General features: G+C 37.8%; 1 protein-coding gene across 9 annotated transcripts in view; it reads left to right on the top strand.

Annotated features, from left to right (window-relative positions):
- frmd3 (FERM domain containing 3) overlaps positions 1 to 16346 on the top strand; it is a 54330-nt gene that overhangs the window by 30311 nt on the left and 7673 nt on the right. For 3 of the 9 annotated variants that reach the window (XM_014020752.1, XM_014020751.1, XM_014020754.1), the window contains exons 5-15: positions 66 to 163; positions 2623 to 2746; positions 3544 to 3631; positions 3884 to 3972; positions 4920 to 4983; positions 5281 to 5382; positions 6106 to 6114; positions 7489 to 7577; positions 9102 to 9176; positions 10490 to 10558; positions 10694 to 10827. In XM_014020752.1, the coding sequence (XP_013876206.1) occupies positions 66 to 163; positions 2623 to 2746; positions 3544 to 3631; positions 3884 to 3972; positions 4920 to 4983; positions 5281 to 5382; positions 6106 to 6114; positions 7489 to 7577; positions 9102 to 9176; positions 10490 to 10558; positions 10694 to 10827 (941 nt within the window). The remainder of the gene's footprint in view (positions 1 to 65; positions 164 to 2622; positions 2747 to 3543; positions 3632 to 3883; positions 3973 to 4919; positions 4984 to 5280; positions 5383 to 6105; positions 6115 to 7488; positions 7578 to 9101; positions 9177 to 10489; positions 10559 to 10693; positions 10828 to 16346) is intronic. The other 6 variants (XM_014020760.1, XM_014020759.1, XM_014020756.1 and 3 more) reach the window with 5 other exon arrangements.

The following is a 16346-nucleotide window of genomic DNA, read 5'->3' as shown; positions in this document are numbered from 1 at the left end:
TGTGTGTGTGTGTGTGTGTGTGTGTGTGTGTGTGTGTGTGTGTGTGTGTGTGTGTGTTATGTCAGGTATCTACTGTACCTCCAGCTGAAGAGAGACATCTACCACGGTCGCCTCCTGTGTCCGTTCGCTGAGGCTGCATTTCTGGGAGCCTGCATTGTTCAGGGTGAGGCCTGCTTACGTCCTCCTAACTTCACCTGTATGTGAAATTAATGTAAATGTATGTAATATAAATTAATCTCTGCAAACAAGAAGCACCTTGCAGTTTTAATTTTTCAGCATAAAGATAAGAAGGAGCTCTTAATGAGCAGCTGAAGCAGTATAATACCATAATATTATACTTTGAGCAAAGCACAAGCAGCATGTTTACAGCACAATCTCTGTGCATTATTGGCCATCCCCTTTGGTCCGCAGCTCATTAACTGGCTGCATTTCAACTCATTAGACTGAGGTTATAATCTCACATTTTAAAACACCAAGGGATGAACCTCTGGGAAAAAAAGGAATAAAGAGTTTTTCTTCCTCTCAATTAGCACTGAAAGATAAATGTCAAATCAGAGCACCGAGCCACTTTCTTTAGTGTGGATTACGAGGCTGCATCGTATAAATGAAGCCCTCCGGCTGTTACACAAACCATTAAATTGAGCTAACGTTCTCTGATGAGCTCGTATCCTCGGAGAGCTGAGTGTGACTGGTTGGTTTATCTCGACCCGGAGCGTGTCTGCTGTGCATCATTGTGCTGCACGGATTAACGAGGACGGGTCCCTGTCCCACTTTGTCAAGGTGTTGATTAGAGAGCTGCAGAACCGTTTGAGGATTATTGGTTAATTAAACTCGGGGCAAGTTTTTGATTTAACCTTTGCTATCATTATTAATTAAGAACAAATATAAAAATTATGGTCTCAGGGGTTTTCTTCCAAATCCAATGAGCAGTACTGCTTTTTACATGGATGTCCTATTATGATTATCCTTTTCTGTAGAAACCAGTATATCCTGTTTAAGACTTTAATAATAGCAACCAAGCTCACTGACACAAATAACATTTAATAAACTGTAAATAAAGCTTTTGTTGTTTTCACTGATGCAACACTCATACTATCTGTTACTGTAAAAATGTGTGATAAGTCACTAAAATCACAGGTGATTAAGATTTCTGCAGTTTTATTGTTTAAAGTACTCTTGGAGAGCACATTTATCAGAGGAAAAGTAATTATCAGGCTCACTATTCGCTGAATAAGTTTCACATTAATGACTCGGTGCAGGTAATGGTTCACACTCAGCTGCTCTTCAAACAACGACCTCAAACCAGAAATGAAACTCTTGTTTTGTGTGTGTGAAAATTGTAACCAGAGCTCTATAGTTAACCATATTCCAGAAACCAGGGGAGATGATATTATAAATTATGAGCAGAAATGAACTCAAGCCAACCTTATCTGTAACATTGCCATAAAAATAAAGTTTTAAGCCTTATTTAAAAGGCATTAAAGGTATTTGAAACCCTGGGGAGCTCTGTAAATGTGATGATGAAGTAATATGCCCTTACTCTGAAAACCAGAAAAACAAAGTTCCCTGTTAGGAAATTTTGGAACCATGAAAACCTTAGGTAACAGTTGAGATTGGGATTAAAAACTATAAATGTGATCAGAAGTAATTTAAGTATATCTAAATGACTTGGAGTTAAAACAAAAAGTCATGTTTGAATACAAAATATGACCTCTCCCTGCATTTTTAGAACTTTTCTGGGACATTTTTGGGGCATCTTGATGATAATTGTCAACAATTGTCCAAACCAGATGAAATATTTCTGCATCACGTTGTGAAAAGATGTTTCCACTTTTGGCATTGCTGTGCAGACAAAATGAGTGGCTGGATATGTTTTTGCCAAAGATTATAAGGTCAAAAATACCTCTAAAGTCTCTTATATAACTGGTACTGAAATACTTGTTATGCCATCCAGAGTAGGTGAATGGATAAAGCCAGTTTGCTCAGGTCCAAACCAAACAAGCTCTGTTTTGTCCGATTTTAGACGCAGAAAATTAAAATTGAGTGATAAAAGCCTTTTAGTTTCCGAGACATGAATGTCACCTGAAAGGTTGACTGGGTTCATTTGAACTCACAAGTAAGAATAACTGAATAGTATCAGTTTAACAATAAACATTTTTCTTTTGTGTCTGTTGTTACCGAGTATAAAGAAATATATATGTAACCAATATAGAACCCTGTGGAACTCCATGACTTTGATGAGTGAAAAAGATAAATTTGTTTTCAACAACAAACTGCGATCCTCCTAAWACATATAATTTAAACCAATTTCAATTATTTTCCTTAACTCCATTATGTGTATGTCTCCATTTTGTTATTGTGTTGAATGAAGCACTGATATCACTTACAGACACAAATCTATAATCTGAACCCTTAACCAGATTATTTATCATTTTTATCCACTTTCCTACTAATGTGAGATATTAATCCTTGCCAAACATAATTTTGTGAAAATTATATATAGAAAAGATAGAATACACAATATTTTGTTTGTATAATCTGTTCAATTTCAAGAATTTTAATTGATTTATTTTGCATCAAGCTAATATATTGGATATAAACTTTAGTTTCTTTTCCTTTCAGCTGAGCTCGGAGACTACGACCCGGAGGAGCACCCATCAGATTATATCAGAGACTTCAAACTGTTCCCCAAACAATCGCTCAAATTAGAGCGGAAGATTATGGAAATACACAAGAATGAGCTCAGGTCAGGAAAAAAAAGACAGAGTTTTGTAAGACAGGCGGAGTTGTTTGTTGTCTGGAACGCAGTCTTTATCAGCTTGAAGTGGATGACAGCAGATGTTCACTCCTGTGATCTGTGTTTGCAGAACGAGCTGTGAAGCTCCACTCCACAGACAATAAAGAYCTGTCTCTCGTTTCAGCTGGAGACAAAGTTGTGCCATACACAGAGATTTATGTTTTATCACATTTTAGATGGTGGGTTCGGCAACGATTGGCTTTAAAGCAAACAAATAAGCGGAGGAATAGGCATAAAATATTTACGTGTTTTTAAGTGCCTTGCTTTGCATTAGTTTGAAGAAAGTTTAACAAAAATTACAAAGTAATATAGATAAAACTTCTAGTAGTGTTTAGGCAGAGTAAGCTCCTATATAATAAGCTTACATGTTATAACGTCGTGTAAATCCTCTCCCCTGGGACATCCGATGGGATGTTGGTATATCTTGCCTGTGATTAATAACTTTGGGAGGCTTGTGACCGTCACACTTACAAAGATTAGAGCACATCAATGGCAAATCCCTCACAGGAGGCTCCTTTCTGCCCTGACAGGATTACAGCATATAGATTCACTCTGACTGCAGGTGATTTCCACCGCCGAGACGTTTTCCTTTTTGTGTGTGTGGAGTTTTGATCAGGAAGGATTCAGCTTGACTTTTAGTCAAATGTTCAGTTTCTATTAAATCATTTTATTTGTAAATTTCTTAAGAGATGAACAAAAACAGTAATGAGTTTAATTAGTACATCTCTCCCTTTCTTCTCTGGAAGAGGCCAGAGTGCTGCGCTAGCAGAGCTGAACATGTTGCAAAGGGCYTACACCCTGGAGACGTACGGCGTCGACCCACATCCATGCAAGGTAAATTTAACAGTTTAACCGCTGTCTGTCTGTGAGGCTGGTAGTTATTATCACCTGCCACGTGATCATGTTTTTGCTTGTGGATGGTTTATTCTGTGTTCTAAAAGCTTACCAAATGTTGAGGTTTGAAAGAATCCAGTTTTTCTTTTATGAATACTTTCGTTTTGCATTGATGTGAAGCCTCATTTACTTCCCTGCTGTTAAACCACCGCTGGGACATAATGCACACGGGTGCATCTGTGTGTTTTTCAGGACTTCACAGGTGCGACCGCTTTTCTGGGTTTCACAGCCACAGGTTTTGTTGTTTTCCAGGGAAACAAGAGGATTCACCTGCTCAAATGGTACAACTTTAAATGTCAAATATTTACCTTTGTAAAAGAACTTATGGTATTTGGTCAGACAGTTTTTTTTTTAMGATTACAGAGCAACATTTAGTGTTGTTTTATGCTCTTTTTTTTAAATGCAACTGAGCTTCTATTTTCAATTATTTGTTTTAGTGGAAAACATGGAAAATTCAAAAATAAATTATGCTAAGAAATTTTTGCTTTTTTGAATCAGGTAGCAATAATAAATATAATAATATATTATGATGTGTGATGAGTAGTTTATCAAAAGGACTGCGTTGTATATTTTAAGTTAAATTTACGTAAGATGTTTGAAAGTATCCACATTAAAGTCTTTCTTGACTTTAAGAAATTTCACAGCTGTGAAACACTAAAGTGCATGTGTGTAAACTACACTTCGACCAGCTGTTTTTTTTTTTTTTTTTGTCTTACCTTATATATATTGTTTATACCAGGGGTGCCCAAACACTTTCCCTGAGATAGCCAAAATTAAAATCAATCTGAGGGCCGCGGGCCAAATGCAATAATATAAGAAATGCAAATTGTAAAGTAAAGTTGTTTTATTTTTCATGATTAAGCCAGCAGTCAATGCGGTTGCCCACATTCTTTAGTTTTTTTTTCAGCCAATGGACATGGAGAAAATTCAACATATGCTCAGGCAACAAAGGCTCATGGGACTTTTCATAATTTAAAATTTGAGTATATGTGGTCTTATAAGGTGTGCAAATCTATATATGGGCTTAAATCTAATCTAAACGTCTCTTGTAGTTACTTGTATTTTATATTTAATCTTAACATAATTATAATCTAGTAAACAGGACAACTTCTGGTGGGCCAATTTTGGCCCGCAGGCCCCACTTTGGGCACCTCTGGTTTATACAGTACATTTTTGTATTCTAAATCATGATTTGTTTTTATAAAATATTTCCCCTGTGGTTTTGCAGGGCTGATGTCAGCAAGCTGAAGTTTGAAGGGAAAACTTTTTATGTCATCGGGATCCAGAAAGAGGTGATTGTTTTGTCTCTGAAAAGGTGCAAAATGATGAGTAGCATGTGAGGTGCGAATCACTTCATCGTAATGATGAATTGGGAAAACGTGCACAAGTCATTATCATCATCATGTGGAATCAATAATCCCTACCTCCAACGTTTGTACTCCTGCAAAAAAAAAAGTGTGTGATGTAGATTTAGATGCACAGTTATTTCTGTGTTTGTGAACTCAAACTGAACTCTACATCTTTGGTTCTCTGTCGTCTTTCCTCCCCTCTGCCTCCCTCCCCTCCTCTCCATCCGTGTAAAATGTCAGATAAAGTGTACTGTTTGTAATCCTGTCCACCATCACACACAACCTATATGTGTGTCGCTGTTTCAGATCTTCTTAACAGGCAGGATTCACTGTAACAGGATGGTGGGTGTGTTACAACTACTCTCTTAATTTGTGTTTGATTGTGCATCATAGATATCTGTGACCTCATAAGCTGACCTTACAGCAGCAGATGTATATTTTTAGGACACATTTTTCATCTTGGTTTAAATCATTCCAGCAGAGCTGTGGTAGAGACTGAGAGCCTTGTGCAATCTTTCTTTTGAGGAATAATTTGTGAGAATTGGAAMCATATTTGCTCTTTAAAAGGGTAGTTTGGACGTGTGAAGTGGGGTTCTGTGGGGAGGTTATGAACAAGCAGCATCTTACCTGTTGTAGATAGCTTAATTCTGATTGGACAGATGAGCAAATGGCTAGTTTTATGAGTGGATTTCTGTTATAGTAAATGACTTCAACACCTGTGCAAAGGAGTTGTATTAAGATGACAGTAATCCACTTTGGTCTCACGTAGATTGGCCGTTAGCTCATTGTTTTGGTCACAATTAAACTTTATCTCTAAATGGAGATAATTTAAATGATTGTTTATAACTTTCCCACAGAACTTCACTTTAATAGATCTGGCCTATCATTTTAACTTACCACTCAGCTGATTGGTTTCATAACTGTTCTCTTAATATCAGCTTCATCGTTCTCTTCCATCCCTGCTTAGCATGTCAGTCTGCTTCTGTTTGTTTGGCTACTCATGAAAGCCTGGAGATGTAGTTTTATCTTTGTGTTTCTGTCTCTTCTCTCTGTGTTTAAACACAGTCTTCTCGGGTGAGTAAATACAAATTTAAGGCACAAAGTGTTATTAAATCCTCACTTTGGCACCTCTCCCCGCAGTCCTGCCTTTTACTCCTGTTAATGATGGGAGAAACCCTGCATTTATTTTCTTTATTGTTCTTCTCTGTTGTTGTTTTGTCATGCTTTCTCATTGGTATTTTAAACCTTTTTTTTAGTTTTTTCTTTCTTGGCAACATGATCAAACTTACCTTTAAAGCTTCATTAATCTGTAAATTATGCAACATTATGAAGCATAATCGGTAACCTCTTCTGTGTTTTGTATTTTATGTAAGACATTATTTACCCCTTTTTTTACCCTTACCGTCGTGTGCATATGTGTGTGTGAGTTTGTTGTCTGTTCAGCGTTATTCATAACATCACTGATCACATCATTAAATCACTTTCTGCTCTCACCTGTGATTATCTTTCCCACTTTGGGCTGATTGGCAACTTTTAATGATTTTACAATGTAAACTTTTTAAAAATTTAGTTTACCCTTGTTTTAATTCTCACTAAATGCTCGTTACCAGCTGGTGTTCCAAAAGTCAATTAAGACTAAAAAGAAAAAGCATGCTATTTCTGTATTGATTGTTAATGCTCCTAAATGTTATGTTTGTGTGCAGCTAAACACACATTTTTAACATTTACGAGTCGTTAACTGTTCATAAAAACATCATGCTGTCAGAGCATCTTTGCATGTCGGCCAAAGTGGGACTAAAGCCAGTATATCAAGATGTGACAAACATGCAGTTCTGCCACTTTTATACGCACACTTAAATGTACACACGCGCACACATGCTGCAGTGCATGTGTGTAAGTCACGGTGCAACCCTGATATAACCTGATGTATGAGAAAGAGGGAGCTGTGCATTGTAGTGACCACTAAACAACAAAAACTACAAAAGAAAGTCTAAATTTGACATCAGATGTGTTCGCACTGCTTTGCAAATTTTAGAGTTGTGACGTCTGGCATCATATTGTGTTACAGTAACTCACTCCCCTGTTATTGAATTCACTGTTTCCTCTCTGCTTCTGCCTCGCTCTCCAGCCTCCCCTCTGAGCCAGATTGATCTGCTGTCTCATGTTACCAGACACACAGGACTGAGAATTACACGTCTACAGGAATAAATCGCTTCTCCTTGTCTATAAAGACCCATCGTCTTGCAAGCTACAAGCCCTTTTATTGCCGAAACACTGCAGCCGAATCACTATATCTGTCTGAAATCYTGCTAAGCTCACAGCTTTTGGCCAGCGGGTCAGCATTTTGTGCAGCTCCCTCACATTGTGTCCAACACTTCTGCCGATTCACGCATCCTTTGGTAATCATTTCCCTGCATTTTTTGTCTCTGTCTGTCCTTTACTGCGCAGAAAAAACTGGTGTTGACATTTCACACCTCGACCCCTGCAGCGTGTAAGCACCTATGGAAGTGCGGGGTGGAGAATCAGGCCTTTTACAAGTGCGTCTGCACACAGGAACAGGTTTTTATATTGACTGAGCTTGACTGGCTGTGAGACGAAACTGACAATATAAATGTTGCATTCAGAAGACTGATACATTATGGTCGCACAGAACTGAGGAGAGGCCACCATTACCTGTTGTAATTTAAATATGACCAGTGTGAAGAATGGACCCTGAAGCTACCTGCATACATAAATACACTAATAAATGTGGATGCCACACATGTCGACATGTTTCAAATTTCCRCTTTTCTTTGCAGCAGAATTTTACAGGTTTCTCTTTGTTTTATTGATCTTTTGTGGTCTTGAGTTAAAGACAAATAACTCAAAGATGAGAGAAAGYTTTAGGGTTTTTGTCAGCTGAGTGTTCCTGCAACAAATTAGCAGTAAATAAAAGCTAAAAATGATGATTTTCAATAACTAAGTGATGTTATTGCACAAAATAAGACTCAAGACACTCTGTAAAACTTCCAAAATATCCAAAAATGTGACTATAAACCTTTTTATTGCAATGAGAAATCAGATCAAGGCATAATACTTTCTTTTTTTATGATTTCATAAAGTTTACATTTGAGATTCAGATTTAGACGTTCCCAGTTTTGCCATTTGAGCTCTCACACACGGTTCAGGAGTTCTTGTGCAAAGTTAGACATGTATTTAACCCACAATAAAAAGACTATAACTGTGCAAGACTTCACACTGCTATATTTAGAACAGGAAAAATAATTAATACAAGTTAGCAACACTGTGTATTGCACTTGGAAYATATTCCAGCAATGGATTTACACACTTGAGACTGACAAAAAGAGAAAAAAAACCTTAAAACTACATTTGAGAATGTAACTTATTCAAATGTATAACTTAAACACTTTATAAGTGTTGTACATATGTACTCAAGTCTGAGGAGATAAGATTTGCTTTAGGTTTGATATAAGAAGTTGCTGCTTTGTGATTGATTTCTTATGACACATTTTCACCACAACCACACTCAGAATGTTACCTGTAATCTAAGTTTAGTCTGTTCATTAACTTTTCTTGCTTTGATAAATGAGTTTGTATCAAAATAACTCATTGGAATAAAAATCCTACAGGTTTTTGGAGCAGGTTATGTAGTCCTGAAAGCTTTCTGGTTAAAAATCCACCACTATGATCATGTATGCTGATTTTTTAAAGCCCAGCGTGTCTCTGAGAGGCAGACAGAAAAAAAAGAGGGATTGTCAAGCTCGGATGTCAGACAAGGATCAGAGATGCGAAATCAAATCAGAGGAAACCGAGTTTGTAAATGTCTGCCAGGAAGAGGTTTGTGATGAGGAGCAGAGCGTGTGGCACCAGCTCCGCTGCTCTGCAGTCTGGTTTCATGTGACAAATCAACAGAATGAAGCACGAGGGTTTGACATTCAGCTTCAGCCACTAACTATTGCTGAATCCAGAAATATGCCATGTAATGTATATTACAAAAGTTACGTAACAGTGCTTTTCTTTGCATGCATTTCTTTTAGTTTCTTCTCCTCTCTCTCTGACAGGTGTGCCAAGTCGAGTCAGATAAAAACTGTTTCGAGCAGCAACATCTTCTTCAAAGGCAGCAGGTTCAGATACAGGTGAGATGGTTCATCTGCGTTGGTGTATTTTCTGAGACCACTGTGAAAATATGAGTATTAATTATGTTATTATTGTAATGCTGCAACATCAACACCWAATATTCTCCTCTCAGACTGAGCTGTGTACCAGGTTTACAGTTTACTCAGCTCCATTTCATCAGCTTGCCATGCCAGTCTTGCTTAGCTGCTTATTGATGAGTAAGAATAAACAGAGGAACTGGTTCTGAAATATGGGAGCTTTAAATTCCACAAACTGAGGCACAAATGTGCCCTTAGTCCTGCTGATTCCAGTCATTTTCATCACCTTTTTTCTGATCTCTCTCAGATCTTTGAATGTGCCACACAGATCTCTTAGTTCACCCTGTAATTTACAACCTAACCACCAATTTCAACAACAATGGACTAATGAGCAGGATGGTGGCGAAAGCTGGTCCTGAAGAGTCAGAATCCACAAACTGCTCTTATTCACCCTCATGGAACCAAAGATGAAAATTATCAGGGAAATTATGAGAAAAACTAATTTGCTGTAACTATTTTTTTTTCATTTTTCAATAATACAAAGACAAAATATAAGCATTTAATACATTTCATCTGGCCATTAATTCTAATTTCTAAATAAGTTTTACAAATAATATCTTTGCAACATCTTTAACGTTCACCTGTTCTTCTTTCTGGCTGTTTTTCTTTTTTTATGTTTGTTACATTTTTTGTCAGTCATTTCACTACCACTGCAAAAAATGTCCACCTAACCATGTTTTAAAGTCTTATATCCAGCCAAAAAGTCTTTTTGATTTTGTTTTGAGACTGATTTACGAAACAAGAACTGATTGTACAAGAATAATAATCTTGTTTTCAGAATGTGTAAGATTATTTGRCTTGTTAGTCTGAAAATTTGATTCAAATTAAGTCAAAAAAGTCTGCCATTGGAGTAAGAAATTTTTCTTTGTAAGATTCTTGAAATAAGAAAAAAAATGAGTCAAATGGTGTCAAGTATTTCAAGAATCTTACCAAGTAAATATTTCTTTCTCCACTGGCAGAAATTTTTGACTTAATTTGAGTCAAATTTTCAGACTAAGAAGACAAATAATCTTACACATTCTGAAAACAAGATTATTATTCTTACACAATCAGTTCTTGTTTAGTAAATCAGTCTCAAAACAAGATCAAAAAGACTTTTTGGCTGGATATAAGATTCTAAAACTTGGTAAGATGGACAGTTTTTGCAGTGAAGGCCTAAGTTTTGATTACTGTATTATTTAAAGCAGTTTTTCACACTTTAAATATTAACGGTTGTTTGTTTCTTCTTTCATTAGTGGAAGAGTAGCTAAAGAAGTGATAGAAGCCAGCTCTAAGATCCAGAGGGAGCCACCCGAGGTTCACAGGTGAGATCGTTCAGTGCAGAATAACTGATCACCCCAACACATACTGCATATATTACCTGATTCCCTTTTGTAAACATCAACAARCTTTATTTTCAGTCATAAGCTCAGATGATTTTTATTGTTGGTGTTTTCCAGAGCCCAGTTTGGTCAGAGTCAAAGCTTTAACTCTCTGAGCCACAAAAACCTCATCATGAACATGGAGCCTCTGGTACCTGCTCTGCCCTCCACCAACGAGTACGACGAGGCGGCGGCAGCGGCGACGGACAGCAGTAAGATGACACGGCTCAGTCTGGTCGTACGGTACACACCACAGCTGCACACTGCACGCCCTCTGGAAAGTCACATTGGGTCTCCCTCGTGTACCGGCAGCTCAGTCGGAGTTAATTGAGCAGCTGATGCTTCCTCCCCTCCATCAGCCTCGTCTCCCAGGAGACGCCCGTTGCGGCACACTAAAAATACGCCTCCCATGATCCTCCCTGAGGTTCGCACCATGCCTCAGAGAGTCTGGGTTTGACTTTGCGTGTGTGTGTGTGTTTTTTACAGAGTCATGTACTCTTTGACATTAAAAATGCAGCCGCATGTCCAACATCTGCTGCTGCGTCATTTCGGAAAACTGACCCAAACTTCTGCTTTTGGCTGTTTGTTTCTTCATAAACAGCTGTTTGTGCACACTCCTGCTTTTGTTTGTTCAGATGACCACTATTGGTTGTTTTTATTTAAATACATGCTGCATGCGTTTTTTACATGAGCATAAAACTCAAATCCAGCATTAGACTCAACATCAATACAAGAACTTTGATATATGTTTTTAAATCAACATCGTGTCCCAGAAATCAGCTGTACTCTCTGATCTTATAGCATTTAAATATTTCTCATTGAACTTATTCATTTGAGAAAAAAAACACCCCGAACCTAAAAGATAAGTAATTAACAGTTCTATTTCAGAACGAATTAATGGTGTTAATGTGGAAGAGAAGAGAAAATAAAACAATCAGAATTTTTTTTTGCCCCCTGATCCCACTTGGTAAATTGATGTTGTCCACATAAGAAATCTATATCATTAAAACCTAAATCTTAATGAGATTTGTGGGTAGAGGTTTGGTGATATATAGTAGAGGCTGAATGTAACAGAAGTGAGGGGTGAAAATAAAAAGAACATCAGAAGGAAATTACACCATCGGCTCATTGTGAAGTCAAGCTGTAAAAAAAAGTCAATTAAAGACAAACAAATACTTTTTTATATGAATTGAATTTAAAAAACATGTCTCATGAGAAGTGATATAAAGAAGGGTTTGAAAAGAAAAGGTTGCAGTCAGATGTGATTCGATGAGGACGATTAATATAAAGGACGGAGCTTACTCACACAGAACCCATTTCTAACTGCTGCCCTGATTATAAACGTGTTGAGGAGAAAAAGAAACCAGCAGCAGGCAGATGTGAGGGAGGTCCACAGAGCATCTTTACTGCCTCTGACTGAGCTTCGATGCAGGATGACGTGATCATGGTGCCACAGTTTGTTTGTTTACCGTACGCTGTGATAGCTTCAGTTTTTTAAAATTTCTCCAGCTGCTTTGGTGTTATTGTTGTGACCACAAAATGATTTAATAAAGTGACACAGAGACCCAAACGTACAGATAAAGGAAAGGAGGAGCTTTTATTTACTGGGTTTTAGGATTACCAAGTGAGAACAGGTGAGATGATTACAGAAGGCTGACAGGGGTGTGTGACCAGTGATACAAGCATCTTATCATAAAAATACTTTGGTAAAAGTTAAAGTCTTCTCTAAAAATATTACTCGAGTAAAAGTCTTAAAGTATCAGATATTTTTTGTACTTAAGTATCAAAAGTAAATTTCTGACACAAAATCTACTTAAGTATTAAAAGTAAACGTACTGAGTAAAAGTGAGCAGTTTGATTTTCCAAAAGGACATTTACTGGGAGGTGACTTCTCCAAAACATATTTTTTCTAACAGCGTGCAGCTGTGATGGGTTGTGTTCAAGCTAATAGTGTGTCAGAATGGTATATATTTACACTTCTCATCTAATCACAATTAAATTCACTTTATCCAGGAGACACAATTTTTCAGGATAGTTTTTTCTAAGTAAAACAACTCGGAATAAAATAGGAGTAACGACTTTCTTCTTCTTACCTTTTTTAAAAATGTAGTGAGTAGAAAGTACAGATAACTGTGTAAAAATGTAATGAGTAAAAGTAAAAAGTACGCTGAAAAATAATTACTCAAGTAAAGTACAAATAACCAAAATTCCTACTTAAGTAGAGTAACAAAGTATTTGTACTTAGTTACTTTACAACTCTGTGTGTGACAAAACAAGACAGAGCTCAGGGGAAACGATGGCTGAGAACAAAAAAAAAAAAAAAAAAAAAACCTATAAAATAAGATACCAGACCAGACTGTAACAGAAAACACAGACAACTGAAAAGAACCTGGCAGAAACAAACAAGACAAGATACTTGAAACATCGATATCAGAAATTACAGCAATAATCTCAAAACGTTGACAGAATTTGGCTTTTTTTACACCCTCGCAATTTTTCCTTTTCACAAACAGGCTCCTCATGCAGAAATTACAGCCATGTTCTCCCTTTCTTGCTCTCCTTTTTCTTGATCTCTGTTTTTCCCCTCATTTCCCCATAACACAATCTAATTATTTCCTCTATAGCTCAGGGTCAAAGATCTATCTTGGGAAGAGGTGTGTCTGAAACCGGGGGCTTATTGACAAAATACAAGAGGAGTATGGGATTTAAATTGAATTTGAAAAAAGCTTTGGTTCCCTCTGTGGTTTCCTGATGCTCTGTTGTAAACATACTGTATCAACTATTTAATGTTTTAGTTGTTGATCATTCAAAGGGAGAATAAAACATTTCTTAAGAATAATAAAGCATGTTAGATAATTTGAACTAGGATAAAATTAAACAGAGTTGATGAAATGCTGTTTTTTGTGAACTTGTTTTATCACTTATGTTATTTAGTTGTTTTAGATTCCCACAGGCATGTTTGCATCTTAAAACTAAAGCGCTGACTCAAGAAGCTGCTGCCAGGACTGTAGGATAAAATGTCCTCAAGATGGTCTAGGATCACCAACTATATTCAGAGCTCTAATCTCAATCATTAGACGGGGGAACAGGAAGCTGACCCAAGGTCAGTTGTGACCTTGTGTTGTTGGGACAGTCTGTCCCCTCCCTAAACACAAAAATTCACACACACGCTTTTCTCATTTTAGTTAGAGCTACAGATCCTTCATTTATATATGTTTTGGTATTTCTGCCTCACTTTTTAGACCTCATTTCCACTCCGGCGGCATCACACAGCCCCGGGTCGTGGACGTGATGTCTCTTCTCATTAATCGGGGGGGCTCAGGCGGTGGACTTTACTGAATAATGTTTGTTTGGTCTGTAACTGTTTTTACAGATCAAAGTGTATCTTAGGAGGAAAGAGAGATAAAAACAGACATGTGTGAAGGAAAAGAAAATGATCCCCATCCCACAGCGGGGTCAGGCCTGCTCTTCTATAATCACAGTTAGATTAGCTGCCCCATCTGCAGCGAGGACCACCGGGTTATATATAGAAACTGCAGCTTTGGGCCTGATCCTCCACTAATGCCCCCTCCACTCTTTGTTAATATCACAGAGGGCATGTGTATCAGTCAGGGCATGTGTCTGGTTAAAGTCTCGTGGTATATGTTTAGGCGTGTAGCAGTCAGTGTGTCGGGGGTCTGCCTGCAGACAGCTGGGCTGGAGAGTGTCACCCGACTGAACCATGGAGCTGGTCGAGCACAGAAACAGCAGTGATGTCGGAGGGGGTCTTGTAAAGAGCAGTTTGGAGTTTGGAGGCCGAGATCGTCCCGACATGAGCAACAATGGAAGCCAGAGCGGAACAGTCGAACTGACTCTGACACCTCAGAGACCGCATGGAGAGGGGATGGAGGAGYGCCAGGCTGGGCCTCTCCAAGTCTTCTACCCAGGGGAGGCTGCAGAATCGTCAGCATCCTCATCGTCAGTAGTCGTGGCTGAAGCTTTAACATGTCAGGTTAAGATCACAACCCGGCGGAGCCTCCATTTACGCATAGCTAACCACACGACACGAGACGTTTATGTGAGGCTGGTGGGACACGGGGGACGCATCGCTGGAATCACTGCTGGATGTCAGAGAAGCATTCTGGAACAGAGTAAGATGAGGTCAAAGGGCAAAAATACTGACATGAGAAGTGCGGTCAGTGCAGTGTGACTTTTTAGTGTCTGTTTAATGAAGTGTCTGATGGGGTCTGGTGTTGTTTTTAAATGTTTAAATTTAAATCGGCAGCACAACGGCTCAGTGGTTAATACTGACGCCTCGCAGCAAGGTCCTGGATTTGATCCCCGGTCTGAACCTGGGGTCTTTCTGTGTGGAGTTTGCATGTTCTCCTCTTCTCTTGCCTGTGTGGGTTTTCTCCAGGTACTCCAGTTTCCCCCACACCCCAAAAATGTGCAGCAGGTTGCCTTCAGGCCCAGGCCTCCCTTGAAAAAGAGATCTCAGATCTCAATGGGATTTGCCTGGTTAAACAACAGTAAAAAAAAAGGAACATCATCAATCATTTTTATCTGTTTGCATGCATGTTTCTGCATTTGTTTAATTAAACTAAAACTGAGAAAAGAAAAAAAGTGACTTCATACCTGCAGTGTGGCTCAAATATATGTACAGACACCAATGTGGTGAAAATGCAAAATGAACAATTCAAGAAAAAAACAAATGTTCGGAGAGAGAAATGAGCGAAGTAATGCAGACAGGATTTGAACAATAATCAAACTTTGAGTGTTTATATGATTGTGACAGGAAAAGATAAATATATGAATCAATTTTAAAATATTTTTACTATAATCAGATCAGTTTTAGTATTATAATCTAAAATATATTTGTTTAACACGAGTAGGATTTATTAAAGTTGAGAAGCTGCATTCTTTTAAAAATGTGTGAATTTGAAAGTGTCCTTGAGACCAAAAAAAAAAAAGGTGATGGCACATTTAATGCTGCTTTTTCACAGCAGGTGGTTCCTATCCAAAATAAATGAATTTCAGTGATCTACACCTCAGATAATAGTCACTAAACGTGTAGATTTTAATAATCCTGGTGCAAACTTGAAAATCAGCCGAACACACACAGTATTATTAACTTTTCTAAATCGTACAACCACATTTCTTTTCAAGCACATAAAGATTATTTAAAATATGCAAAATACAAAAGAACAGTAACTGAATATCCATACATGTGCTCATGTGTGCAGATAAATATACTTTGGGTGTTTCTGTTCTGAAAATGGAGTTATCCAACAAAGACGAATAAGCCTGTCAACACATTTATAATGGGGGGATGTTTCACTTTGTGTTTTTGTGTGTTTGTGTGTTTGTGTGTTTGTGTGTGTGCACTGGCCACAAAGGAATCTTGCACCTTGTTGAGTTGTTCATCTTGTCTGTGGAACAGCTTTCATCTGAGCATGTAGGACAGAAAACAGGCAGGATTAGTAACAGGAGCAGTGGAGTGACTTGTGTCTTTATTTAAATGTCAGGTCGCAGGATTTCAGCTTCTTCTAAAACAAGACTTGTGCTTTAACCTGAGACGTTTTGTTTGGTGACTTATCGAAGGGAAATGTTGACTGGAGTATTTTCACATAAAATATTTTAGTTGTGGGAAYTCATCAAGGTTTGGCATTAATAATGGTAACATTGGATCAGTAGCACATTATCGTCAACTTTTCTTTCTTTCTTTAAATTGGTTGTAATATGTCCTTTATTA

Source organism: Austrofundulus limnaeus, unplaced genomic scaffold, assembly GCF_001266775.1.
Source record: "Austrofundulus limnaeus strain Quisiro unplaced genomic scaffold, Austrofundulus_limnaeus-1.0 Scaffold265, whole genome shotgun sequence".
Taxonomy (NCBI): Eukaryota; Metazoa; Chordata; class Actinopteri; order Cyprinodontiformes; family Rivulidae; genus Austrofundulus; species Austrofundulus limnaeus.
The sequence above is the reverse complement of the archived record's forward strand: the minus strand, read 5'-3'. Positions and strand labels throughout refer to the sequence as shown.